Source organism: Arvicola amphibius, chromosome 7 (genome assembly GCF_903992535.2).
Source record: "Arvicola amphibius chromosome 7, mArvAmp1.2, whole genome shotgun sequence".
Lineage (NCBI taxonomy): Eukaryota > Metazoa > Chordata > Mammalia > Rodentia > Cricetidae > Arvicola > Arvicola amphibius.
Window position 1 is genome coordinate 13801927 of NC_052053.1, and position 26996 is coordinate 13828922.

At 38.1% G+C, this 26996-nt stretch overlaps 1 protein-coding gene across 2 annotated transcripts in view; it reads left to right on the forward strand.

The window, feature by feature from the left end:
• Positions 1 to 26996, forward strand: part of Tlk1 (tousled like kinase 1) — a 108682-nt gene that overhangs the window by 17273 nt on the left and 64413 nt on the right. For both annotated transcript variants that reach the window (XR_005286121.2, XM_038335832.2), the window contains exon 2: positions 14055 to 14173. Coding sequence is in view for 1 of the 2 variants with exons in the window: in XM_038335832.2 (XP_038191760.1) it covers positions 14055 to 14173 (119 nt within the window). In the remaining variant the exon portion in view is untranslated. The remainder of the gene's footprint in view (positions 1 to 14054; positions 14174 to 26996) is intronic.

The following is a 26996-nucleotide window of genomic DNA, read 5'->3' on the forward strand; positions in this document are numbered from 1 at the left end:
CTCTTTGCTGGTTTTTCTGCACATTTGTTTGTTAATTATTGAAGGTCCAGTATTGAGTCTTGCAGTTGTTGCTGTTGGAGTTTTCATTCCTCCTATTAATTCTGTGAGTTTTTTTTTCTATTGTAGGGCTTCAGTATAAGGTGAATGCACATTGTTACATCTTCCAGATAAAATGACTCCTTAATTACTATAAGGCATTCCTTGCCTCCTAACATGTAAATCCTATGAAGAGCTGTATGAACTGATAACTGTGTTTGTGAGTGTTTGCAAGCTATGCCTTTTCTGCCCTGTTTGTGTCTCTGAGTTGAAAGTGTCTTCTGTAGAGTGTTTTAGTTGGGTCTTGTTCTTTTTTGTTATTCTCTGTCTCTTGCTTGTATCTATTGTTTTAGTGCTTTTTAAGTAAATCAAGAAAAGAATACACATATTTATAATTTATTGTACTATGTTTATTGCTATTTAATATATTCAATATAATAATATAATAATTTAATATATTCAATTTATTATTCCATAGTGTTTCCATACTTCAGTGAAGTTTGTCCTTATATTACTTTTGTTTGTTTTAGTGTTTCTGAGGCAGTCTTTTGTGATTCAGACTAGCTTGAGTTCATGGTGTCGCTAAAATAACTTTGAACTGATCATCTTGCCTCTGTATCTCCCAAGTGATAGGATTACAGGCATGTGCCACCATGCATGGGTTATTAGCTCTTTTATATGTCAAGGATCTAACAAAATTGTGTGTGTGTAGTGTACATTTGCTATTTAACCCAGATGATTCTGAAGTTATATACATTGCTACAGTGGTCTGTGTAATTAGCCTTTCCTGGCACTCATGCTTTTCCATGGTGGTTTGAGTCACCCTCTGTGTATCTAGAACAGACTCATCCCTCTGCATGCTCCAGTCGACTGCTCATTGTAAGTTATTTTGTGCCTAAACTGTAGATTTCTAGTTTTAAATAATTTTGTCTCTTTGATGCTGTTCACGTGAGGAAGTTATATAAAACCTTCCTTTAAGTCTTTAAAACATGGTTTCTTTTCTTTGAATAGCATGGCTGCTTTGAGCCCTTTGTTTAACCTTAATGCAATACTTGGGCCATCTTACCACTGAGTAGAGCTTACACTTTCCTTTTTCATTGAATGCCTCACAGTGATTTTATTGAAAATTGAGCACTGTGTTTTGGAAACTGTATTGTGTCTCATCCCTGGAACTGTTGCTGTTTACCTGCTCATCTGTTGGGGTGCATGGCTGGAGTGGTTTTCTGTGCAGTGCAGCCTGTGAAGTTGCTTCTTAGAGGATGCTCTTCTGGATATGTTTGTAGTCTTTGTAACTGAGATGGTTGCTGTGCAAGCCCTGCTCTGCTTGATCGCCTCTTGATCTCTTCATTTAGTTTTTAGCTAGGTTACTTTTGTTACTGGCTTGCTCAGCTGTCAGTTTCTACTAATTACTCTGTTTTCATCAACATTTTAGGGCTTGAATTGCTCCACAGTCTGACCCAATTAAAGTCAGGCCTTTTGGCAGAAGCCAAGCACTGCCAGGCTTTTATATTATAGCTGGGTTTATCCCAAGAGGACTCTTTCCTACCACTCTTTGCAGAGATCTATTACAGTTCTCTTGTTAAACTGACAGCTGCTCTTGAGTTTTGCATTTTGTTGTTACTGTCATTGAACTGCCAGTTTTCTTTTACCTCTCCAAAGATTGTTTTTAATAGTTCACTTAGGGATGAACTTCCCCAGGTTGTTTGAAATAAAGGGTGCCCACATGTGGCACTGCAGTGTCTTCTGGTTTTACACATCACCACCCCAAACCTGTGCCTACTTTTAGTGAAGCCAGGAATGGAAGCAGTGAAAATGCCACCATTCCTTTAGGATCAGGGCACTAATGGGTATGGTAACCCTTGTTTAGAAAAATAAAACAAACAAACAAACAAAAAACCCTCTGCTCTGCCAGTGAGTGTTTGGAGCCCAGGATTGTTGCTCTGTGCTCTGCTGTCTCTGAAATAGAATTTCTGCCTTCCAAGTAGGGATTGGTTCGAGAAAGGAGCCCCATTCTTCTGATCCTTGTTTGTCTGGACTTTGCAGTGTGAAATTGGCCAGGAGGAGCAAGGTGGTAGGAAATGCTAGCAGCCTTCCCCTTCTATAGGGAAATTATGTCACTAAACCGGAGCTGGGGCCCTTTCTCGTATAGGACTTCACTCAGTTAAGAGGGTAGGAATAGAGGTGGATTGTAGTAAGTATGTCATAGGTATTTTTTCATCTCACCTTAATCAAACAAGGTTTTGTCACAGTTCTGTGACCTTCTAGAAAGATGATTTACTGAGTTTCTGAAGTCATGTCCTTGTGTCTTCAGCTGTGTTGTTCTGGATGAATTGTGTGTGTTGTGATATAAGAGTAGGTTTTATTTCCATGGAGCTGTACTGCTGTACCAGTCCCATTTTTTCCCCTGCAGCTTTTCATAGTGCTCCCTGCTTTATGTATGAAGGGCCTGTACCCGGATGTTGCCCTGGACTGTGTCATTTGTCCTTGTGTGAGTAGCTTATGTCTTATTGTAGCCTTGCAGTAACTTGATAGCTCCTAAAACAATCTTTCCTGATTTTTGGTAGGCAGAATTCTAAAACTGTGCTCAATTTTATTCTCTGATTATTTAAATATGAATCTAGATGTGCTGCAGAGGGATTTTGTGGTTGTTACTGATTAATAGACTTTTAAAAAGTGGCATGATGAAGCTGAAGAGGGAAGCAGAATTGAGATGAAACAGTAGAAGCCTGAGAAAGTCTTTTCTCCTTTGCCCATGTTTTGAAATAGGGTCCTTCTTTATAGTTGAGGCTGGTCTCAAACTGGCTCTTGAATATTTAACTGAATGAACTAGAAATGCAGATGACCCATAGAAGTTGAGCCCAACCCTCTGTTGATATATGGAAAAGGAGACCTCGGTCCTGTGAACTGAATTATGCCAAAAGTCTGAATGATCGTGGAAACAAATGTTCCTCTATATTCATTACTTTTTGTACTATTGTAATCAGAATACCTGTGCATGGCTCAGAAGGTTGTAGTCTGTCATGGCAGAGTGTCTGCATGTGCTGGTAGTAGATTGGCAGCTGCTGCTCCTACCAGGTCAGCTTAAAGATTCCATAGATTTTCTCTGGAGTCTGAGCATATGAGTGTTAGGGGGACATTTCAGATTCACCTTGTAACATCTCTTGTGGCAGCTTGACAGGGATATAGCCTAGTTGCCATTGCTTTTGTAACTGGAGGTTTCTCTCCTGCCAGCCAGTTCCCGAATAACCACTCTGAGGCTTAATATTATTTACAAACTGTTAGGTCTATTAGTTTAGGCTTATTATTACTTAGCTTTTACAACTTAAATTAACCCATTTCTATTATTCTCTATTTTACCACAAGGCTCATGGCTTGTTACCTCACCTCTTGCTACTCCAGTGGCTGCGGCATCTCCCAGACTCTGCCTTCATTTTCCCTGTATTTTCTTTTGGATTTCTCACACAGCTATAGTCTGTTATGCCATAGACCAAGTTAACCAGTGGTAATATTATATTCACAGCATACAGAGGGGTACCACACACATCATCTCCCCTTTTCTGTCTAATTAAATGGAAGATTTTAACTTTAACATAGTAAAATTACATAAAACAGCTATTAAGCAAGAATTACAGTTATAATATTTAGTCTATTTGTATTTGACAAAATTAAAGAAAATATCCTATCTATTCTATCTTTGTGAGTCTAAAGTTTTATATCTAATTTATCTTTTTTTTTAAGCTTTCCTTTTTTTTTTAGATTTATTTATTTATTACGTATACAACATTCTGCCTCGATGTATGCCTGCACGCCAGAGGAGGGCGCCAGATCTCAGTACAGATGGTTGTGAGCCACCATGTGGTTGCTGGGAATTGAACTCAGGACCTCCGGAAGAACAGCCAGTGCTCTTAACCTCTGAGCCATCTCTCCAGCCCATCTAATTTATCTTTTATCATAACTAAGGAAAACTATAACTGTCTAGTGTTCAACTCCATCAAAGACCCCAAAAGGATATAATATTACCTAAGCAAACAGGAAATGCATTGTAAACAACTTCCAAAACTCTTGAAATGACAGAAACATCTGGCTGCCTGGACAGTCACCCAAAGTTCTTCTGTAACATTGGGGCATTCTTCTTTATTCTAAAGGCCCATAGTGTCCAGCAGACTTTTCTGTGAAACAGGAAATTTGAAAGGCTGTCCCACCTAAATTGGCAGTTTGTCAGTCATTTTCTTCTATGTCCTGCAGAATGTCTGGCAATTTCTTCTGTGAAGCAGGAACCCTGAAGAACCATTTCGCCTTGTTTTGACAAAGTTTAGTAGTCATTTTCCTGTGGGTTCTGTATGCAACATATAGTCAAACAGTCCAGGCAAGAGAGCAGTTCCTTGGCCAGATTGCTAGCCTTGCCACATTGAAAGTAAACTCCATAAGGAGTTTCTTTGATGCCCATTATCCTCTTGAAGTAATTAGTGCTTCAATTCTCACTTTTGAGAAAAGTCTAAGTTCATTTTAAATGCCATATTCTATAGGTCTTTGACGTGTTTGAAGATTACCTATTCATCTGAAATGTATCTCTGTGTATCTAGAAAACCGAACATGACTATAAGTTTGACTATTATAGATGACTATTAATTTGTATTTTTTTAAATTTAATTATTATGTATACAATATTCTGTCTGTGTGTATGCCTGCAGGCCAGAAAAGGGCACCAGACCCCATTACAGATGGTTGTGAGCCACCATGTGGTTGTTGGGAATTGAACTCAGGACCTTTGGAAGAGCAGGCAATGCTCTTAACCTCTGAGCCATCTCTCCAGCCCTTAATTTGTATTTTTAACATTTTTAAATGAGCTGTATAAACAATAGCTTAAACAAGAGTAGAAATATACATATAGTATAACTAACTTGATCGTAAATTTATATTAGTAGTTAATATTTGGGATTTGGATTAAAGTAGATTTAGTAATCTACCTTTTTTATCATTTCTATATTCTCTTTTTTTTAAGAAAAGGATTGACTATGACCATTAACCATTTATAACCAACCCCCCTTAAATAAAAAAGCATTTATAAACAATATTTTGGGCGTAGTTTTCTATACTACTTCCTGCTGATTAGGGATCCTGAGAAAATTTAGAATTACGGTTAAATCCTGACTGTGGTAGTCTGTGAGGCTGCATTGTCTCAGCCAGTTGCCTTGAAACTGTTCTGGATGTGGGATCACCTGGACCATTGCTCTCATGGAGACCCCTCAAGAGGTCTTCCTTGATCAAACCATATTACCCTGGAAGGAATCCACAGCTTCTTATCTTCAAAACAAAAGCAGAACTTCTTTTTCAAAGTAACATCCTTAGACCCAATTTTGAAGTCAAGATCTTTTATGTTGGTTTAGCTTAGCAGCCCTCACAATCAAAATATCTCTTTGCAGTTAGCTCATTAATTGTCAAGAAAGTCAAAGAAAGCACAATAGTATACATAATTTAGACTCTGTTTTTTATATTTGTGTTGCTTATTATTTTTACTGTCTTTTTGAAAATTTTATTTTATCATTTTTTAAACTTTTTTTTTTATAACTGCCTATACTCTTTTTCCTCTCTCTTCCAAACCTATGTGCTGCCCTAATGGTATGGGGTCATCCATCCTCTCTTAGGCTTCACACCCTTTTAAAAAACTGACTCCCTCTCCAGAAGCCAGTGAATGTCCATAGCTACTCAGGCATGTGAGCTCCTCTCCCCTCCATGCTAGATGTTGACTGGCTTCTACTTGTGCAGGTCGTGTCCAGGCAAGCACAGGCACTGTGAGTTCATGGTTGCAGTGGTCCTGTCATGTTCAAAAGATACTGTTGTGCCTGGCCTCTCCGAAACCTTCAACTTTTAGAATCTTAGTCCCTCCTCTCTCATGGGGACAGGTGTGTGTGTGTGTGTATGTGTGTGTGTATGAGTGTGTGTGTATGTATGGTATTAATTGTCCCATCGGTGGCTGAGCACTACACTGACACTCTGCACTTGGCAGAGTTGTGAGTTTCTGCATTTCCCACCATCCACTACACAAGGAAACTTCTCTGATGAGGTCTGAGAGCTGCACTGATTTATGAGTGTAGAGATAAAAGTTTAGAAGCCAACTTGATAAAATGTCCATTTAGCAGAGTAAGATAGGAGGGTCACTCCTGGGGCCTCTGAGCTCCCCAACCACGGATTCTTAGCCAGATTTACAGTACCAGGGATGTGTTTCTTCCTCTGGAGTGGGCTTTAAATCCAGACAGAAATTGGTATTGTTTTGGGGGTCTCCAGGACTCCCATGAACACTTGAGAAATGGTGTCTCACACTTGGCCCTGGGTATTTTATTTAGTAACCTGTGGTTTTCTGGGAGGAGCGTTATCCCCTGCATAGTGTGATTCCAATCGAACTTTATTTTATGAACACACACACACACACACACACACACACACAACCTTATAAAATGATTCTTCAGTGCCTGGTATCTGGAAGCTGACTTCCTCCCGAGAAGATTGGTCTAGTTTATTAGCCACTAAAGGCCGGAAGCTGGTACCTATTTTTATTTTAAATACACAGATTGGTTTTCAAATTTTGAATAACTTTTTCTTACCATTTTCTTTCTTTGTTTAGATTGCCTTTAGTTATGTACAGACTTTGATTAGAGTCAGCTTGTCGGTGCTTAGCTCTCTGGAGTTGTAGATTGAATTTGAGGCAGAGATACTTTTTCCTTTAATATTTTGAAGACAATTTGTGAAGTCTTATGGGGGCAACCATATTATGCCAATAATGTTAATTTGTGAACAACTCTTTCTTCATGAATTAGTTATAATGAAGCTGATTGCAGTGAATGTAATATTGAGGACATAATAACGCATCATGTCACTTTGTAATAGTCATAGATTGGGTCATTGTATTAGGGTTCTTGATTGTTTCTTTGAAAATGAATGTGATACATTACAGTCTTCATTCCTAGTCTTGTGAGTCTTTTTATCATCTAAGAAGATGTGAAAATAGTACAAAGTTTTCATAAAAGTATTTATTAGTTTTTCCTTTGTGTGTGTGTTTGCTGGTTTTGAGATGGAACCCAGGGCCCCATATATTTTTTAATCAGCTCTCAGCTTTGTGTGTGTGTGTGTGTGTGTGTGTGTGTGTGTGCGCGCACGTGCATATGCTGTCTTGGAGAATGAACCAAGGGCCTCATGTATTCTTGGTATGCATATACCATTATGCTTAATCTTCACCCTATTGTACATTTTAATAGATCCAGAATTAATTTTTTCCTGTGTGATGGAGAATTATTCAGTCCTTGCCTGTGTAATATGATTGAATAAGGTAGGTAAGTGATAAATTTACAGTGTTTAATGCTGCATAGTATTTTACCTCATGTGCTTCATAATATTGATTATATATGATGCATCCAGTCAAAGTCATTTCAACTTCTTTCTTTTACTTTTTTAAATCTTCATTCATTTTGCAAGTTGCAGTAATGTCTTGTCCTTTTGGTTTGTGTATAGTAGCATTGGTCATTTAAAGGATCCCAAGTGTGGATACGTTTGGTATGTAGATGGCAGTGAAAGTCTTCCCATCTTATTCCTCGGTTCTATATGCTGCACTATGCTGTGTGTGTGTGTGTGTCTTTCCTCCTTGTTATCTTATGCTCTTTCCTGATGACAGTTGAATCATTAGATTCAGTTGTCAGCTTCAGAGCAGACTTCTGTCCTTAGAGCAGAGCCTCTGTCCTTACTGCTGGGTAAGCAGATAAGTCCTGACAGTAAAACTCACCACTGTCCTTTCTCCTTCACACCTCAACTGAGAGAAATCCCAGACTGCGGAGATGGATCAGGTTGAAAAGGGCTGACTCACAAGCATGAGGTCTTTGGTTCTAATTCCCGGATTCCAAACTCACATAGAAGGCGAGGTGCAGTGTGTAAATGTGTAATCCAGGGCTGGGAAGCTGGAGACAGAAGGGTTTTGGGGGATTCCTGGCAGCCAGCTCCAGATTCAGTGAGAGATCTATGTCCCTCACCTCAAGTGGTGAATTACTCACTGCCTCTTGTCCTCATACACAAGTACCTGCACATCTGTTATGCAGACACACAAAGAAATCCTGAAGAGTTCTCCAAACCCTATCTACGAACATTCTTTTCAAATTTAGTCTGACAATTGTTTGTTTTGTCTCCTAGATGTTCTTCTGGTTTGCTGTTGTCATAAGCAGGTGTCTCTAGGGTCACACCTAGGTATTTGCTGACGGAATTCAGACTAGGCACGTACATTTTTTTGTGAAGGCCATTTTCAGTTACCTAATGCTCCATCATATCGAACATACTATAATAAACTGGCTGGCTGTCAGACCGCTTTTTCAGTTCTAAAGTTTGTGAGTGTCTCACCAGAAAATACAGGACGTTTTCAGCTTTTTGTTTTTGTAAAATTTCATGTTTATGTCAGGTATGGTAAATTTGACAATAAATCCTAACGAACCCCATCACATAGATGTGATACCTATCAGTATTTTGTTGTTGGGCTGTTTGGTTTGAAACAGAGTCTCTCTATGTAGCCTTGGCTGACTTTAGTGTTCGTTTCCTAAACAGTGACTAAAATTTGAACACATGGCCTTGTGCTTTCGGTACCAAGAGCAGAGACAGAATTTGTCATATGACTGAGAACATTCAGTTAACAAAAATGAACATATATTTTGCCGTGGGTTTTGGTGAGAACTGCCATTCTTACTTTCTCATCTAAAGCATTGTTGAGGTTAGGTTTTCTTTTTCAAAACTGATGAGCTGTTTTTTGGTGGTGGGGCATTGGATCTTGCCAACTTGGTGAGCTTCTAAACGTATGATGGCTAGTAACAAATCAAACCCAGACAGAATTGGATAGCATTTTAATGCACGTTCTTTATTTAGCAGTACATTAACATTCACAAAATTTATCATATCATGAACTTCTTTTTTTGGCACTTTGAAGTTATAAATATCGGGAGCTATTTTTTTTAATTTATTATGTATATAATATTCTGTCTGTGTGTATGATTGCAGGCCAGAAGAGGGCACCAGACCTCATTACAGATGGTTGTGAGCCACCATGTGGTTGCTGGGAATTGAACTCAGGACCTTTGGAAGAGCAGGCAATGCTCTTAACCTCTGAGCCATCTCTTCAGCCCCTCGGGAGCTATTATAATGCACAATCTTCATTGTTGGAAAAAAGGGGAAAAGATTCTCTGATAGAAAAATAAGCCAGAATGCTCACTTCAGGTGCTAGGACTTAGAGGTGAGATATGTTTAACTTTAATTAATGTGCATTTTTCATTATTGCTAGCAGTCTTGTATTCTTTATTTATTAAGGGCCCAAAGAGAGCGAAGTGAAATTGCTTGTTTTTAAAATAAAAATGCATACTCTTGTTCAGATGGCAAACAAATTGGCATTATGAAATAAATCTTGTCAGAAAATTATGACAGTTGAAAGAAAAATATTTTTAAATGATTGTGTAGGTGCGCCTGACCCTCAATGGAGTTTGGGGGCTTCCTGTGTTTCATTGTTTAATAAGGAGCTGTTATTTTGGAAGTGAAAGCAGGAAAGATGGATGGTGATGAGTGCTTGGTGTGAAGACACTGCCTGGCTGGCTTGACTGTCAGCTGTTGTTGGTCTCTGTTACTTGTTTTAGTACTAGTTTATGTCCATGAAAACAAGAGAAAATAGACTTTGAATGATTGTATGCACAAAAATCCCTGTGTGCACATATGTGCTGAAGCAGTGTTGTATGTGCTAACTGTGCGGTCTACCACAGAATTACATCCTTGACCTCTCAATGGAATTTGGATTATTTTGTTGAATTAAATATCAAAATAGCAAAATATTGTTCTTATTATTCAGTAACAATACAACTGGGATAGAAGAGTATATGTTGCCACAATCAAGCATTCCCAGCTTTTGGGAGTATAGTTGGAAAATTTGAAATGAAGTATCTCATCATAGCATAATTTATTCTTTAAAGTAGAAATTAAAAAAAATATTAAGTTACCATCAAAACAAGTTTCTAAAGGACTCATTTGTTAGCTAAGCAGAATCATTCACTGGTGTTAATTAAATTGTTGGGTCATAGAAGTCAAAAAAATTATGTCCAGAGGCTTGTTTAAAGCTTGTAGCTTTTTAACAAGAGTAATTGTTTTTAACACTTAAGGACATTTGGGGTGGCTTTGATAGTCAATTAAAAAGCAAGGAACATGGTATATAGTGGTTCTCCTGGCTCTTGAGCAGTTGACAGATGTTATTGATGCTACTCTATTGTTATTTACTAGAGAACTCATTGACAAGTTTAGAGTGGCAGAAAAATTAACCTTTGCATATTCTTTGTGGAGTACTTACAAGTATTTTCAAAGTTGAGGAAACACATAAACACAAACAGAAGTGGAATTCACTAAGATGTGCTACAATGAATAGTGATAAGTATGTGTGGAACAGATAAAAATTATGCAGATTCACAAAGCTAGTAAAAAAAAGTAAGATGTGCCGGGCGGTGGTGGCGCACGCCTTTAATCCCAGCACTCGGGAGGCAGAGGCAGGCGGATCTCTGTGAGTTCGAGGCCAGCCTGGTCTACAAGAGCTAGTTCCAGGACAGGCTCTAAAAAAGCTGCAAAGATACCCTGTCTTGAAAAACCAAAAAAAAAAAAAAAAAGGTAAGATGTTCAGAGCCTATGGTTATTAATATATTATTCATTAGCAGATAATTTGCAGAAAATCTGTGAATGACAAATGCCATTCACTCTCATGGCATTAAAGTGGCATAGCCTCCATGGATACTCGTTAACAACAAAAGCTGAGTGTCCTGACTGGCTTGGTAGTGTTTTGTTTTGTTTTGACAGTTGGTTAAAGGCTGAGATTGCAATTATGATCAAAGAGGATGAGCGGTTACATTATCAAATACTATTTAAAAATTGTTTTTTTTCTTCAGATTTACAGTTTTTTAAAATGAATATGACATTAAATTAGAAGATAAAATAGGATGTAGCTAGAAGTATTCTCTTTCTTGCTGGTACCCCTGGGCTGGTTTTTCTCCGCCTGCCTGTTCCCGAAGCTGCTTATGAAATAACCACTCTGAGACTTCTTACCAGGTACAATTGTTTGGACAAAGTCTTAGGCTTCTTACTGGCTAGCTCTAATTATAAATTAACCCATTTCTATTAATCTGTATATTGCCACGAAACTGTTGCTTACCAGTGTGACATGTTATTCCTTTGGTGGCTACATGGCATCTCTTGGTTCTGCCTACACTCTCTGTATTCTGTTCGGATTTTCTGTCTGACTTTACTCTGCTAAGCCATTGGCCAAAACAGCTTTATTCGTGAACCAATTAAAGCAGAAGGGCATCCCACATCATACACATGCTGGGCATGGTGATGAAAGCCTTTAATCCCAGCACTCGGGAGGCAAAGGCGGGTAGGTCTCTGTGAGGTTAAGGCCAGCCTGGTCTGCAGAGTAAGTTCCACAACAGCCAAGGTTGTTACACACAGAAACCCTGTCTTAAAAAACAAAAAACCAAAACAAGAAACTAAACAGTGTGCACATAGTGAAGTATATTGCACCCTCATGTACACAAATGCCATCAGAAAAGGCAGAACACAGGCGTTCATGGGAGTAGTTTCAGCTCCATCTGTAGTCTCGGGCATTTTCAGATGGTGTAGCAAGCATAAAGGAAACTAACTCCCATGTTTCAGAATCTCCTTAACTGTATAGAAGGAGGAGCTTCTGCTGACCTTAAATTGGTTCTGTGCTATTGTGACACTGCAGGGCAAATGCCAAAAGAGCCTCCCGATACAGTTCTACACTGGTCTTCTAAGTAATGAATGTCTTCAACAAAAATCACATGCTGGGTTTGGGATCAATATTCCCAGGCTGTACCCCAGCCAGTGAAAGTAACATCAGGATCAGGAGTACTGGCTACTCTTGTCCAGGACCTGGGTTCAGTTCCCAGCACCCACATGACAACTCACATCCATCTGTAACTCCAGTTTCTGGAGATACAAGACCCTTTTCCAGCCTCTACCGGTACCTGTATGCATGTGGTACACATACATACACTTAGGAACATGCACATATAAAAATAAGTAAGATCTAAGAATGTAATTGATAGTGAAAATGTAAAACTCTGAGTGAAATTTCTGGGCTTCAGAACAGCCATTCCAACTATAGAAGTTCATTGCTAGTATAGTTAGGGACTGAGTGAGTGTTTGAGTGGCTATATGAATTTAGCTGGTTCATACTTTTATTTTTGAGTTTGTTACAACAAAGTGATTTTTATATTAAAAGACTAAGAGCGTTTTTTGAAGATAAACACAGAGACTCATTTCAGATTAGCATTCATGGGTGAGTATTTGCAAGAAATTTTGGGAATAGGAAATCCTAGTAATGAGGTATTCTCTTTCCCCCAAAATCTGTTCTTGCTAGCAGACTTGTATTGTGGGATACCATTCACAATGGCTATGACTTGAGTTTTGTCCATGACATTTGTGGAAGCCTTTTCTCTTGTTAGGTACATGTGTACATGATTTTGCCCCTTGGCCTACGGAGAACAAAATACTTAGGGTCTCTTTAAATAAAAAGTTGACAAATCTTTGTTTGACAGCAGAGCTTCTCAAATACACAGTGCTCACAGCGCTGGGCTACAAAAGGCCCCAAGAATCTGTATTGATTGAAAGCATCTTAGCTGATACGGTTACGTGTTAACTAATAACTCTCCAGTGTTCTAGGTAGATTTTCAAGCCCTGCCAGTGCATTCTCTAACACCCCTTCAGTGCCAGGACCTGTGCTAGGGCACTCTCATATATTCCTTCTTTCAAAAGCTTTTGAAAGTGTTAGAAACTGTTGAAGTGACAGCATTGGGTAAACATTTTCGTCTTAAATGCCTCCTCTCCAGGTGCATACTTCAAGGAACACCTATGGAAGGGTTCAGTCCTAGAAGAAACTATACATTTACAAGAACAGTGGGAAATAAAATACCTTGTTATTGTTGGCTGGTCCTGGACAAAGTAGGGCCTGTTGTCTTTATCTTCCTTTTTTTAAAAATTTTTTTTTTTTTAATTTTTTTGAGACAGGGTTTCTCTGTAGCTTTGCAGCCTGTCCTGGTCTCGTTCTGTAGACCAGGCTGGCCTCGTAAACTTAGAGATCCCCTGCCTCTGCCTCCTGAGTGCTGGAATTAAAGGTGTGCACCACCACTGCCCAGCCTGTCTTTGTCTTTCTAAGTGCTGGTGCAGTATCAACCCAGTTGTCAGGCCAAAGGAGAGGTATGGAACACTTAGCTGCTTTGGAAACATGACTCCTAGTCTTGCTTCTCCTTTCGTCTGAAATGAAAATGTCTTGCATTAACAAACCTTTAAAATTTTGACGAAGTCCAATTCATTAGTTCTTTCAAAGTTGAATGTTTTAATTGTAAAATATATCTAATGTAAATTTCCCCCTTATTTCAAGGTCCTGAGATTTGAACTTCAGGCTCTTAGTATCCTAGAGGAATTTTCCTTTTGACTTATGACTCACAACTAATGTTGTATTCTTCTCACCCCTTAATGTATTAGAACCGAATTGACAATGTATAGGACTTTTTTTTTTTTTTCATGTTTTTGAGATGAGTTATATAATCCATGCCGCCTAGAGCTCTCTGTGTAGCCTAGGCTGACCTTGAACTCATGATCTTTCTGCCTTTCCTTCCTTAGTGTTAGGATTGTAGGTATATGCCACAACACCTACCTTGTTTACATCCTTATAGTAGGCCAAGTGTTTTTGTGAATCTTTATGTTTGTGTGCATGCTTGCATGCATGAGTGAGTGCATGCTGAATTGGGTGTACTGTGGGCTATAGTCAAAAGTATATATCAGCTATAAGATGCTTTGTTAAATGGGGTGTACCTTTAAATCAGTTGTAGTTTCGAAGTTTTTTTTCTGTTTATAGCATTCATTTGTAAATTTTATTGCACTTTCACTATATGTAATGTATATATTTATGCATACACACATATGCATGTGTTGTTTTTTAATAGGTGCAATGGATGAGCTTCACAGTCTGGATCCAAGAAGGCAAGAGTTATTGGAAGCAAGATTTACTGGAGTTGCGACTGGGAGCACTGGGAGCACTGGGAGTTGCAGTGTTGGAGCGAAAGTGAGTAAAATTTTAATCTCATTTACTGTCCTTTCTTTGTATTAAGTGGTGGTCTAGAACCTACTTGGTGGGGCTGTTGAGACAGCTTGATGACCAGAGTTTAAACCCCAGGACTCTCATGTTGGAAGAGAGAACCAAGACTTACAAATTGTCCATTGGCCACCATAGTGTGTGTATATACCCTCCCCCCCACACACAAACACTGAAACTTTTATGCAGAAGCCCTAAATATATGTTTAAGTCAGACTGTTACTTTTTGATTTTTATAGTGTGTAGAAGAAAAGAAGTTAATATTTAGAAATCTGATTTTATTTGATGTGCAGAATATTTCTATATTAATGCAATGGTGTTTGGCAATTGTTTTTATTAATTTCTTGAACAGAAGGTCTTGTCTATACCTGTATATATGGAAGTGTTGCCCTGCTTTTCCCATAGTAGTTTCTAAGTGTGAGGTTTAAATGAATTTTTCATTCTCTTTTGCATTAATTTTTGCACAGAGCGAGAGAAAGGAATCCAGTTTCCTCCTGCATGTGGATATATAGTTTTCCTCACCAAATCTGAATAGATTGTCTTTCTCTCCAACATACATTTTTAGCCCCTTTGTTGAAAATTACATGGCTGTCCCCATGTGGGTTTCTCTGTGTCCTGTCTTGGGTTCATCTCTCTGTGTTAGTCTCATTAGCATGCTGTGTCTGTTACAGGTTTGTAATGTAATTTGAAATCGGGTAATGTGATACCTCTAGCCTTGTTCTTTTTGCTTAGGGTATCTTTGGCTACTTGATGTCATTAATATTTCTATGTGAGATGTAGGATTTTCTTTTCTTTTTCTGTTTTTTATAAAGAATGTGTTTAGTTTTTGATGGAGCTAGTGTTTAATCTGTAGATTGTGTTTGGTACTATAGCATTGTCACAATATTAGGCTAGTTCTAGAGATTTATCTTGTAGTTTCTCCAGTTTGTCTTTAAGGTTTTCATTGTAGATTTCTTTCACCTTCTTTGTTAGAGATCTGTATGTCTACTATCTGCACACACACAGAAACACACAATTTTTAAATTTTGTACCATGCTATACCATCATGAATGGCAGTGTGTTCTTGATTTCCTTCTCAGGATTTGTTTTTGATATATAGAAAAGCAACTGGTTTTGTATGTTGAACACATGTCCTAATATTTTGTTCAAAGTATCAAATCAGAGTTTTCTGGAATCTTTAGAACTTCTTGAGTAGGGAACATGTTATCTCTATAAGGGGTAATGTGAGTGAGTGTGTACCCTATTCATGTCTCCTTTGTTTCTTGCGGGTTTTTTTTCAAGACAGGGTTTCTCTAGTTTTTCCTTCTTTTTCAAAGTATTATAAAGGTATTTAGTTTCATTTTTTCTTTATCTTTTAGTGGAATTTTCATCTTAACTTTTTATTTTCAGGTGTTCATTGCTGTCGAAGAAAAAGTACATTTGAATTTTGTGTGTGAATCTTGTGTCCTGAAACCTGATTGAACTTATTACTCTGCTTGTTTTGCCAAAAGCAGTTATTCAGTGTTTCTATGTACAAGATAGGCACAAGAGCAACTCACGTCACTTGTCAGAAGAGACCCTGGGATTGACATCCTTCACCATAGACCAAAAGAGAAAGTGCTGTATACCATATCATCACAGATGCTATTTTATTTTAATGTTGAATTGTCCCCAAAGGGATAGAGAGTTTGGATTGTGTATGCACTTAAAATGTCATTTTCCTAGTTTGGTGAATTTTTCTGGAAGGCACAACTGTCTTTCTTAGAAATTTTTAAATGGTTTCACATAGTTTTTGAGTTTATTTAGTGTTATTAATGTCTGTTTGATTCCTGACTTATAGCCCAATTCTGTTCTTCTCCCCTCCATTTCTTTTCACATTTGTACTTTTCTGTAGTCTAACAAACTGATTTCTTCCTATCTTTTCTTTTGACTGTGCAGCTGACCTTGTTTCTCATGTCCTTGACCCCTTCTGCCATCAGACTTACCACTATTTGAGATGAAGCAGAATCTTGAGACTATTTCTGTCTGATTACCCAAATGGAAATTAGGTGGCCCTTCTGTTTCCTTCCTGAAGCCTAGAGGTCCCCGAAAATACATGATTGGATCACATCTGATTATTTATTTTCTACTAGACTGCTAATATGTCAAGGACCAAAACACTTACATATCTAAATTTGTGGGATGAAATAATTTAAAGAGTTAGAAGCAGGGCCAGAGATGGCTCAGTGGTTAAGAGTAGTGCCTGCTCTCCTGGGGACCTGGGTTTGGTTCCCAGCACCCATGTTGCAGCTCATAACAGTCTATAACTCCAGTCCTAGGGACTCTTCTGTCTTCTATGGGCAGGCATGCAGGTGATGCACAGACATACATGCAGGCAGAACATACCTACATATAAAACAATAGAAGTAATTTTTTAACTTAAAAAATAGAAATTAAAATGGTATGCCTGATTCTAATGTGGGTTGTGGAGCAGTGGAGACTAAGGGTTTTTTTTTTTTTTTTGTGGGTGGGGGTGGTCCGAGACAGGATTTCTCTGTAGCTTTGGAGCCTGTGCTGGAACTAGCTCTTGCAGACCAGGCTGGTCTCAAACTCACAGAGATCCTCCTGCTTCTGCCTCCCGAGTGCTGGTTGATTAAAGGTGTGCTCTACCACTGCCCGGCAGTTTTGTTTTGTGTTTTTATTTACTTTTATTTGTACTAAATATTAAAGCTAGGGCCTTATACATGCTAGATAAGTACTGTGTCACTGAGCTGTATGCCCAGCTGAAGATTTGTTTAGAGACTTGCATTTATTCTAAAAAGTATTAGGGAAGCCTTCTAAACTTGCTTTTGTATTACTGGGAGCCAGAGCTAGCAAGGTTTCTGGAAACAAAAATACAGCCACTGTTTGATTTACTAATAATATTCTTTACCTCAAAGCTGATGATGTCAGGTGAGAATAAAAACAAAAGCCATGTGTTTCATATGTGTTTGCGTGTAGGTAAACCAGGGTCTTGTACATGGTAGGCAAGTTCTCTACATTTGCATATGTGTTTGCGTGTAAGGAAGCCACAGTCTTGTGTGTGTTAGGCAAGTTCATCTCAGCATATATTTTAAAGTACTCATTACGTGTCGGGTTTTATTTAATGTTCTTGGTTTGCAGGCAGAATTATATATACCTGTCTTAGATATCTTTTGAATTGTTTTGTTTTTGTTGTTTTTTTGAGACAGAGTTTCTTTGTAGCTTTGAGCCTGTCCTGGAACCAGCTCTGTAGACCAGGCTGATCTCAAACTCACAGAGATCTGCCTGTTTCTGCCTCCCAAGTGTTGGAATTTTAAGGTGTGCACCACCACTGCCCATCTTTGTCTCAACTGTCTTATAGTCATTTATTAATAGCCAGAGCAGAATAGATGTAGCTATTAACATGTATGTAGGTATTGGTTTACACAGTTATCATTGAACCTAGTTCATAGGAGTTAATAGGCTTGTTAGAGTGTTTTGTAAATTAAACCTATATTTCAAAACATTCTTTTAAAATATGAGAAGTTTTAACTGAATCCATTAGCCTAATGGATATCTTTTCTTCCTTTTTTTTTTTTGTGTGTGTGTGGGGGCACATTGAGGCCAACTTTTTCTGTGTAGCTCTGTCTGTCTTGGAACTAGCCTTGTATAGCAGGCTGGCCTTGAACTCACAGAGATCTGCCTGCCTTTGCCTCCTGGGTGCTGGGATTAAAGATGTGCATCACCATTGCCCAGCAACTGATGGATATTTTAAAGTAGTCTGTCAATGAACTGAAAATGTCTAAGAAAATGGGAACATATACTGGGTTTTTTTCTTATATTCATAGGTTCAGACTGAAATCTAAGTGCTTGAATTTATTGTTTAGAATTAATGGAAAACTAACAGAGCTAAGAGCACAATAATAGATGGATATTTGGCAGCTAGCAGAGCTAAGAACAGAATAATGACAATGCTGATTGAAATTGTGGATTGGAACCAAAGCCTAGTCCACTTGACAGTCTTGTTTTGAGCTAGTGCTAGTCAAAATACCTGGTTAAATGCTAAGTTGGACAAGTCATCTTGTCTGAATTGATGATTTCATTTTCTTCTTTTGTGCACTACAGATTTTATGCTATTCCATTTTGAAGTGGTTTACATTTTATACCAATATTGATTTTTATTTACAGAAAAAGAAACCTGATTTTTAGCTATCTCAGGGGCTGAGGAGATGAGACTGGACAGAAGGCCATCTTAACCGCAGGAACTGTTTCCCTTCTGATTGTGGTGTTTGTCAGGGACCCCAGCCCATGAGTAACCTTTTCCCTCTTCCCTGTGCTTATGCCACTCTGAGATCCTAAGCTCTAGAGCGGTCCTTCTCAACTGTGGGTTGCTCCTGTCTCAAACATTTATGATTTTTAACAGTAGCAAAATTATAGTTATGAGATAGCAATGAATATTATTTTATGGTCGGGGGTCATCACAACATGAGGAACTGTTTTAAAGGTATGCAGCATTAGGAAGAATGAGAACCGCTGCTCTAGGGGAAAGAGTTGCTGAGTTTCATGTTGCTTTTGTGTTTTCTCTCTTTTTTTAACCATAGTTATGGGTCAGGAACTTCTTTAGAATGTCTGTATTACGTAGGCAACTTAATTTATAGTCCCACCAGAAATATAAGACAGCATGAAACAAAACAACCTTTGACTAACCTATAATCAGAATGGAGGTTAAGTACCTGAGGCAGGAAGTGTTAATTGTGTAAGACTTAATTTTGAATTCAAAATTGAAACAGTGCTTTTTATATTAGGTAAGCATGATTAGATGGTGGCATCTATTGGTGAAGTACAGCATTGCATTCAATCCCCCCCCCCACACACACACACAAACCTTGAATTTTCATATGGCCTGTGTAGAAGCATTTTGATAACTTTCTGTACAGGGCTAAGTTGTGAATATATGCAGTCCTATGAGTTCTGCCACAGATGCTTCTCTTAGCTCTGTCATTATGGCACTCAGGGAGCTTAGACCCAGATGCCATCCAGTGTGTGCGACTGATTATGTTCCAGTGAAACTTTGTTCAAATAGGTGGTTGATTATAGTTTGATGATCCGGCTATGTGATGATCCTTAATATTTCTATGGCCTAATTTATGCTTACTAGATATATAGGGACTTAATAAATAAATATCTACTTTTTAAATCTTAAGTGTGAATGTGTGCTGTGCATGCATGTGGCGAGGCCAGAGGACAGTTTTGGAAGTTGATCTCTCTTTACACCTGTTACATGAAGACTCAAAATGTGAAGTCATTTAAATGAGGAAGTTAATTTAAAATTTAGTAGTCTCAGTTTTTAAAAATGTATCTGCTAGTTTAAGTATTATTCTTTAAAGTCTTGATAAGATCACCAGTGAAAACTTTAGCTGTCATGGAGTGTGAATCAGAACTGTGGTGGGTTCTTCATCTCACCCTCACCAGAAAGAAACTCTGAGTCACTGCCTGTGGGGATGCAAATTAGGGTGGCCATTGTAGAGAACCATCGGAGATAGAAGATACCTCAAAAAAAAAAAAAAACAAAAAAAAAACAAAAAAAAAAACCCAAGTGTACAGGGTGGACTAGCTGTCTTGCTTCTTGCTTCTAGAATATACTCAAAGGAAATGAAATTAGTATATCAAAGAGATACACTAATCTGAATGCTGATGCTTAATTATAACACTAATCAATGCTGTAGGAATTAAGATATGCATTGATAAAGAAAATCTCTCTCACACACACAGAGGGAGAGGGAGAGAGGGGGGATATTTTTCAGTGATAAAAATGAAATTTCAGGGCAAGAGAGATGGCTCAGTATTTAAGAACCTTAGCTTCTCTTCTAGAGGACCCAGGTTCAATTCCCAGCATCTGCATGGCAGCTCATAACCATGTGTAACTCTAGTTCTAGAAGATCTGACACCATCTTCTGGCCTCCATGGGAACGACACACACAGTACACAGACATACATTCAGAAACAATTCATCCACATAAAATGAGAATAAATAAAATCTCAAAAAAAGTTTTATCAGAACTGTTAATGGCTCAGTGGTTAAAAGTATTGGCTACTTTTCCAGAAGACCTGGGTTGGGTTCCCAGCACTCACATGGTGTCACAACTGCCTATATTTATAGTTATAGAGAATCTGATGCTTTCTTCTGGATACTTTGGTGCACTTACGACAAGCTGGCACAAACAAATACACAAAAGTAAAAATAGACTTGTTTGTTTTTTGAGACAGGGTTTCTCTGTTGCTTTGGAGCCTCTTCTGGAGCTAGCTCTTGAAGACCAGGTTGGCCTCGAACCCACAGAGATCTGCCTGCCTCTGCCTCCCGAGTGCTGGGATTAAAGGCTTGTGCCACCACTGCCCTGCTCAATAAATAGACATTTTAAAGGATAAACATTTGCCATTTGTGCCAAAACTGGAAAGACTCTAGAGGACATTGGTAGGTGAAATAAGCCAGCTACAGGGAAACAAGTATTGCATGTCTTCTGTGCTGTGTGGAATCAAGAATTGATATCAAAGTAGAATTACCAAAAGTAAGGAAGGGGAGAGGGAAGAGGAGATAATGGGAAATTGGGGAGAGCGAGTTGGACAGGTTCTGATAGCCTACAGTACAGTGAGAGTGACTCTGAATTGTGCCATCTGTTTCTTACTTTGTATGGAACCGTGAGACGGGAGCTGCAGCAGGTGATCAGAATTGGAAGTGACAATTACCCTGATTTGACTGTCATGTATTGAAATACTGCATTTTGCCTGTAAATGTGTTTGCATTAAGTAAAAATTAAATAAGTGAGTGATTAAATGGTCCCTTACAGAAGTGAGTTACATTGGGATTAGGAAAAATACTTTCTTTTGGTAACAGCTTAACAAAAATATATCTTTTTAAATTTTTTTATTGTTTTTATTGAGCTATATATTTTTCTTCACTCCCCTCCCTTCCTCTCCTTCCCCTTCTACCCTCTCCCATGGTCCCCATGTTCCCAGTTTACTCAGGAGATCTTGTTTTTTTCTACTTCCCATGTAGATTAGATCCATGTATGTCTCTCTTAGGGTCCTCATTGTTGTCTAGATTCTGTGGGATTCTAGGCTGGTTTTTCTTTGCTTTATGTCTAAAAGGACTTCTGATTGCGTACATACGATATTTGTCTTTCTGGGTCTGGGTTAGTTACCTCACTTAATATGATGTTTTCTAGATCCAACCATTTACTTACAAATTTCAAGATGTCATTTTTCCCACTGTATAGTATCACATATTCTTTTTTCTTTTTTTTTTTTTTTTTTGTTGTTGTTGTTTTTTTTTTTTTCGAGACAGGGTTTCTCTGCAGCTTTAGAGCCTGTCCTGGAGCTAGCTCTTGTAGACCAGGCTGGTCTCCAACTCACAGAGATCCTCCTGCCTCTGCCTCCCACGTGCTGGGATTAAAGGTGTGCGCCATAGTATCACATATTCTTTATCCATTCTTCGGTTGAGGGACATTTAGGTTGTTTCCAGGTTCTGGCTATGACAAACAATGCTTCTATGAACATAGTTGAACAAAATATATTTTTATAAGATTAATTGTAAAACAGTAATTTACTTAAGTTAGCATATTATTTTGTATATTTTGTATATAGAATTTGCAGATTACTTCTATTTAATAGCAGGTTTTATGGTTATTTGATAAAATATTTTTTTTTTCGAGACAGGGTTTCTCTGCAGCTTTAGAGCCTGTCCTGGAGCTACCTCTTGTAGACCAGGCTGGTCTGGAACTCACAGAGATCCGCCTGCCTCTGCCTCCCAAGTGCTGGGATTAAAGGTGTGCGCCACCACTGCCCAGCTGATAAAATATTTTTAAGATCTAGCTTCAGTCTAAGTTTTAAAATCAAAGAACAAAAGTATTAAGTAAATCGCTTCATGACACATGGCACTATGGGAAAGTACATCTTAATTCTGACCCAGCAGGTAAAGTTAAGAATAAATGGTATTTATTGAGAATTTTCTGGTTTTACTATTCAAGGAATCTGTACTAAGACTGTTAACATTCAAATAATTGACCTTAAATAGGAATACCTAGAACAAGATGATGTGACTTAAACACACACACACACACACATACACACACACACACATAATTTAAGCCTAAGATAAGAGGCCAAGGCAAAATTGTAACTATAATTATACCATCATAATCCATATAGTAGTGATGGGGCCTTTAAAATAAATAGCAGAGCTGAATAGTAGTGCTTTCCGTCTGTAGGGAATGTTTCATTATATTTGCTTGCACAGCTTACTATGTTACCACCTCTGATGTGGGAATAAAGATTATTCTTAGATTATGAGAATGCACTTGATCAAGTCACTGGATATAATCATTCCAAAATTAGTAATATTTTTACATGCCAAAAATGAAAAGTAAGTTTTCTAAAACATTCTGTACAAGAACATAAAAATGATAATATACTTCAAAACAAATCTGACAAAAGATGCTTGACAGTTTCTCTGAGGGCTGTTAAGTGCAGAGAAATAAAAAAAAATCTGAATGAATGGGAACTGCAGTGGAAAGACCCAGTGTTATAATGCTGTCAGCTCTTGGTAAGTTTAGTTTTGTAGATCAGTGCACTAAATTAAAAATTGCAATGTTTGGGGGAAGGTTAAAAATTAATTTTCAAAATTTGTATCAAAAAATAAAGGTCAAGGTTCTAAGGTATGAGAACATACTGGTGAATTCAAGGCTAGGTGGGGCTAAGGGACTTTTTGAGATAGTATTTAAGGACAGTTACAGAGCTGGGGGAGTTGTACTATTAGATGCCCAGAAATGTGATGCCAACACAAAAGTAGAAAGTAACAAAGCAAATAGAGCTCAACAACAGATCCATTATGTAATGACTTTGCGTTGTAGAAGGCAAGGAGCTAACTGTTAAATCATCCAATCTTCTGCCTTAACAGAAGTATATGGCTCTGCCTTCTTTAATTTTGATAGTAAATTAGTGCTTTAATTTATGGCTAAATTAGTACTTCAGTGCTTACATTTTTTGCTGTAAATTTATTCATAGCTGAACTTACTGACTCCATTATTACATTTCCTTTGTAAACCTTTTTGTTTTCCCCACAGTTAGCAGTTATTTATTGAATTAGTGTAATCATCCATGTACTTCTGTAGAGAGGTACAGACATCATTTTAAAACTCTAATTATTCCCCTCTTTTCCCTTGTTCTTTAAACCTCTCCTTGAAGTACTTCGTTCATGTTTTCTAACTGAGGCGGTGTGCTCTGTTTTCTGGGATATGTATTATCCTAGAATCACTCTTCTAACCCTGAGGTCTTATTTCCATCTGATTTGTATATTCCCTGTACCCCATCTCTTCTGTCTCTTGGGTTGTTTCTTTGTTTTGGTGGGGCACATTCTTGAGTCACTTCCTTTGGAAACTTACGTGGTGAATGTTTTGAGACCTTGCACATTTTCTTCCCATAATTTTTTGTTTATCTATCTAGGAATAGGATTCTAGATTGGAAATCATTTTCTCAGATTTAAAGCATTGTTCCATTGCCTTTTAGTTTTCTGTGTTCATCATTCTTAAACCATTCTGATTTCTGATCCTTGTGAATGAATTGCTTCTCTTCTGAAGCATTTTAGGATCTTATTTTTGTCTCTAGCATTTAATCTTCATTACAGATACCCTGAGCTTGCTTGGTTCAGCAAAAGCATCCTTCCAATTTAAAGGTGTCTTTATTTATTTATTATATCTATGTGTGTAGGTATGTTCACATTGATACAGGTACTTAAAGAGGCCAAAAGCAGGCACCAGATCCCCTGGAGCTTAACGTGTGCTGGGAACTAAACTCAGCTCCTCTACAAGAGCAGTGGGTGCTACTGAACCATCTCTCTTCAGCCCTTCTTTCTAATTTAAAAAATTCATGCTTTTCAGTTCTAGGAAAGTTTGGTTCATCAGCATTGTCACAGTCACCATCTTTCCCTCCTTTCTCACCAACACCACCATCCTCCTTCCTTCCCTTCTTCCTTTTTCTCCTCCTCTTCCTCCACCACCACCACTCCCCTTCCTTCCCTCCTTCCTTTCTCTCTACCACCATCACCTTTCCTTTCCTCCTCCTACCTCCCCTACCATTCTTTGAACCAGAAATTAGTATAGTCTAGTTTTTCTTGTGATTGTTTGGTTTCTTCTGGAGAAAGTTTCTTTAGCTTCTTAAAAAAATATTTATTTTATGCGTATGGATATCTTGCCTGTCTGTAAGCATATCATGTGCATGTGTCAGATTTCCCTGAACTGGAATTAGAGATGGTTGTAATTTACCATGCGGGTGCTGGGACTGGAACTGGGTCCTCTGGAAGAACAGTCAGCACTCTGAGCCGCTGCCATCTATCCAACCCCTCTTTCAGCTCTTTGTGCCTTTGTTTTTGTTTTTATGGTGATGGGGTGGTGGTGATTTCCACTTCCATTTTCATTTTAAGTTTCCAAAGTAGTTTTTCTTCTTCCTTCCTTCCTTCCTTCCTTCCCTTCCTCCCTCCCTCCCTCCCTCCCTCCCTTCTTCCTCCTCCTCCTCCTTTTTTTTTTTAAATATCTCTGTTCTTGCCTGTATGAACTCTTACTGATTCTGTTTTTGAAAAAAAAAAATTCTTTTTTGTTTTGTTTTTTGTTTGTTTGTTTGTTTTTCAAGAAGGGTTTCTCTGTTTAACAGCCCTGATTGTCCTGCTGACTGTCCAGGAACTTGTTCAGTAGACTAGGCTGTCCTTGAACTCACTGAGTTCACCTTCACCTCTGGGATTAAAGGCGTGAGCCACCATCACCTGGCTTAATTTTGAAAAATTTTAATTTTGTGTATGTGTGATGGGGGTGGGAAGGTGCAGGTCAGAGTATCAAACTCAGGTTGTCAGGCTCAGTGACCAGTTCCTTTACCCAGAGTCACCTCTCTAGCTCTCAGATATTTTACTTTGATGTACCTAGGTGTGATTTTTCTTGTTCATATCTTGTGGGAAAATTTGTGAGCCTGTAAGTATATATCTTGACTAAGTTTGAGAATTTTCATTCTCTCTTTTTTTTTGCCCTTGCTCCTTCGTCTCTCTTGTGACTAATTGCATGTAAGTTGGATTGCTTACTGGTGCCCAGAGGTCACTACTTTAATGCCTGCTTGTTACCTAGTTTGGATAGCTCTGCCCCTGCAGAGTGGAACTTTCAAGTTCTGGAGTCCAGTCTGTCTCTTCTCTAGTTTTATTCTTCTGATGAAAATTCTGGCTTGTTCATTTCTTACAAGCATATGTAACGTGTCATTTGAGCATGTCTGTAGCTACTTTGAGGTATTTTACTTATTGATTCTATTATCTCTGATCAAATGACTGGGTGGTGTGTTCTGTCTGGCTTTTTTGGAAATCGTTTCTAAAGCAGCTACTTAACTTATCAGGAGAGAATAACTGTGTTGCCACAGGGTGCCCAGTCACATCGCTTCTCAGGGTTTGCAGACTTCTCTGATCTTAACACAGATCAGGTCAACTAGAGACAAGCACAGAATTGCTGTGCAAAAGTTAGAAATTTTTCTTTGTGGTTCTTTATTTTCTACATATTTCTTCATTCTTCATGGCTGCTGTGCTATTCAGAAACCATTTTTCCTAACCGGTGAAACTGAAGATTTTTATCCAATTTGTAGTTGCTTTGGTGTAGTTCTTGTGTCCAATTCAAATTCAGAACTATATTATTTTTATTTGAATCTCTTTCTAGTATACTGAGATTTGTGGCTCTTGAAGGACAATGCAAATGGTTTAATTAGAATATCCCCAAATTGTTTATTTGGTCCTTGTCATTAAACAAACAATAATACTCTTTCAGTGCTCCCTTTCAGTGCTCAGAGGTTCAGCTCTCATTGAGGTTGTCTGAGCAGTGGTTCCTGATTGTATTCAGATAGCAGTCGCTGTCTTAAAATCCCTTTTACTGATTTAAAATGTTATGCTCACAGTTGCTTTTTTTAAATGTTTATTTCTGGCATAGACCATTGGAAAACTTCACTTTATTCTTCTGAGTTGATATTCATAGGCATGTGTTATTTCCCAGTCGTAAATTAAAATATTTGCAGGAAATATTCCTTAAATTATAATGTTTTTATTATTTTCTCCTTTTAGTAGAATTTAATTTCTTCTCTCTGTTAATTCTTTGTAGCTTCCCTAGTTGCCTTCTCTGGAACTTGAGATGGTTCAGTGGGTAAAGGTGCTCCTTGCCACACCCAACAGCCTGAGTCCAATCCCTGGAATGCACGTGATGGGCAGTAGAGAACTGACTCTTGCAAGTTGTCCTTGACCTCCACATAGTCTCACACACGCACGCACGCGCACACGCACGCACGAAATAAATCTAATAAATAATAAAGTCTTTTATTGTATTCCTTGTGATTTCAAAATGTCCTTGTAACCTTTAAGCTTTCTCTGTTGTGTTTATTGCTTGTTCCTTACTGACACTATTTCTGAAGCTTCCCTGAGTTCTGCCACCTTTCATATTTAAAATCTGATTGTAGTGGTCTTTCTTATTATAAACTCTTTGTAATGCTGTGTCTCATTTTGAAATAGTGAGTTACAGTTTTTACCTATTTTGTGGTTGTTTCTGGCACTTTTGTAAATTTGGGCCCCTTTTACACTTTTGTTTTTCTTGTAGTAATTTATAAGATTGACCCATTTTGTTTGCTTTTTGAGAATCAGCATGACTTTTCCCACAGAGTTCCCTCTGCTGTTGGTTTTGGATTCACTTCAAAACTGAGGCATTTTCCTTTCTTCCTGAAATTTCTAGGCTGTGCCTTCAGAAATTTGTATGTGTTAACACATGTGTGTTGG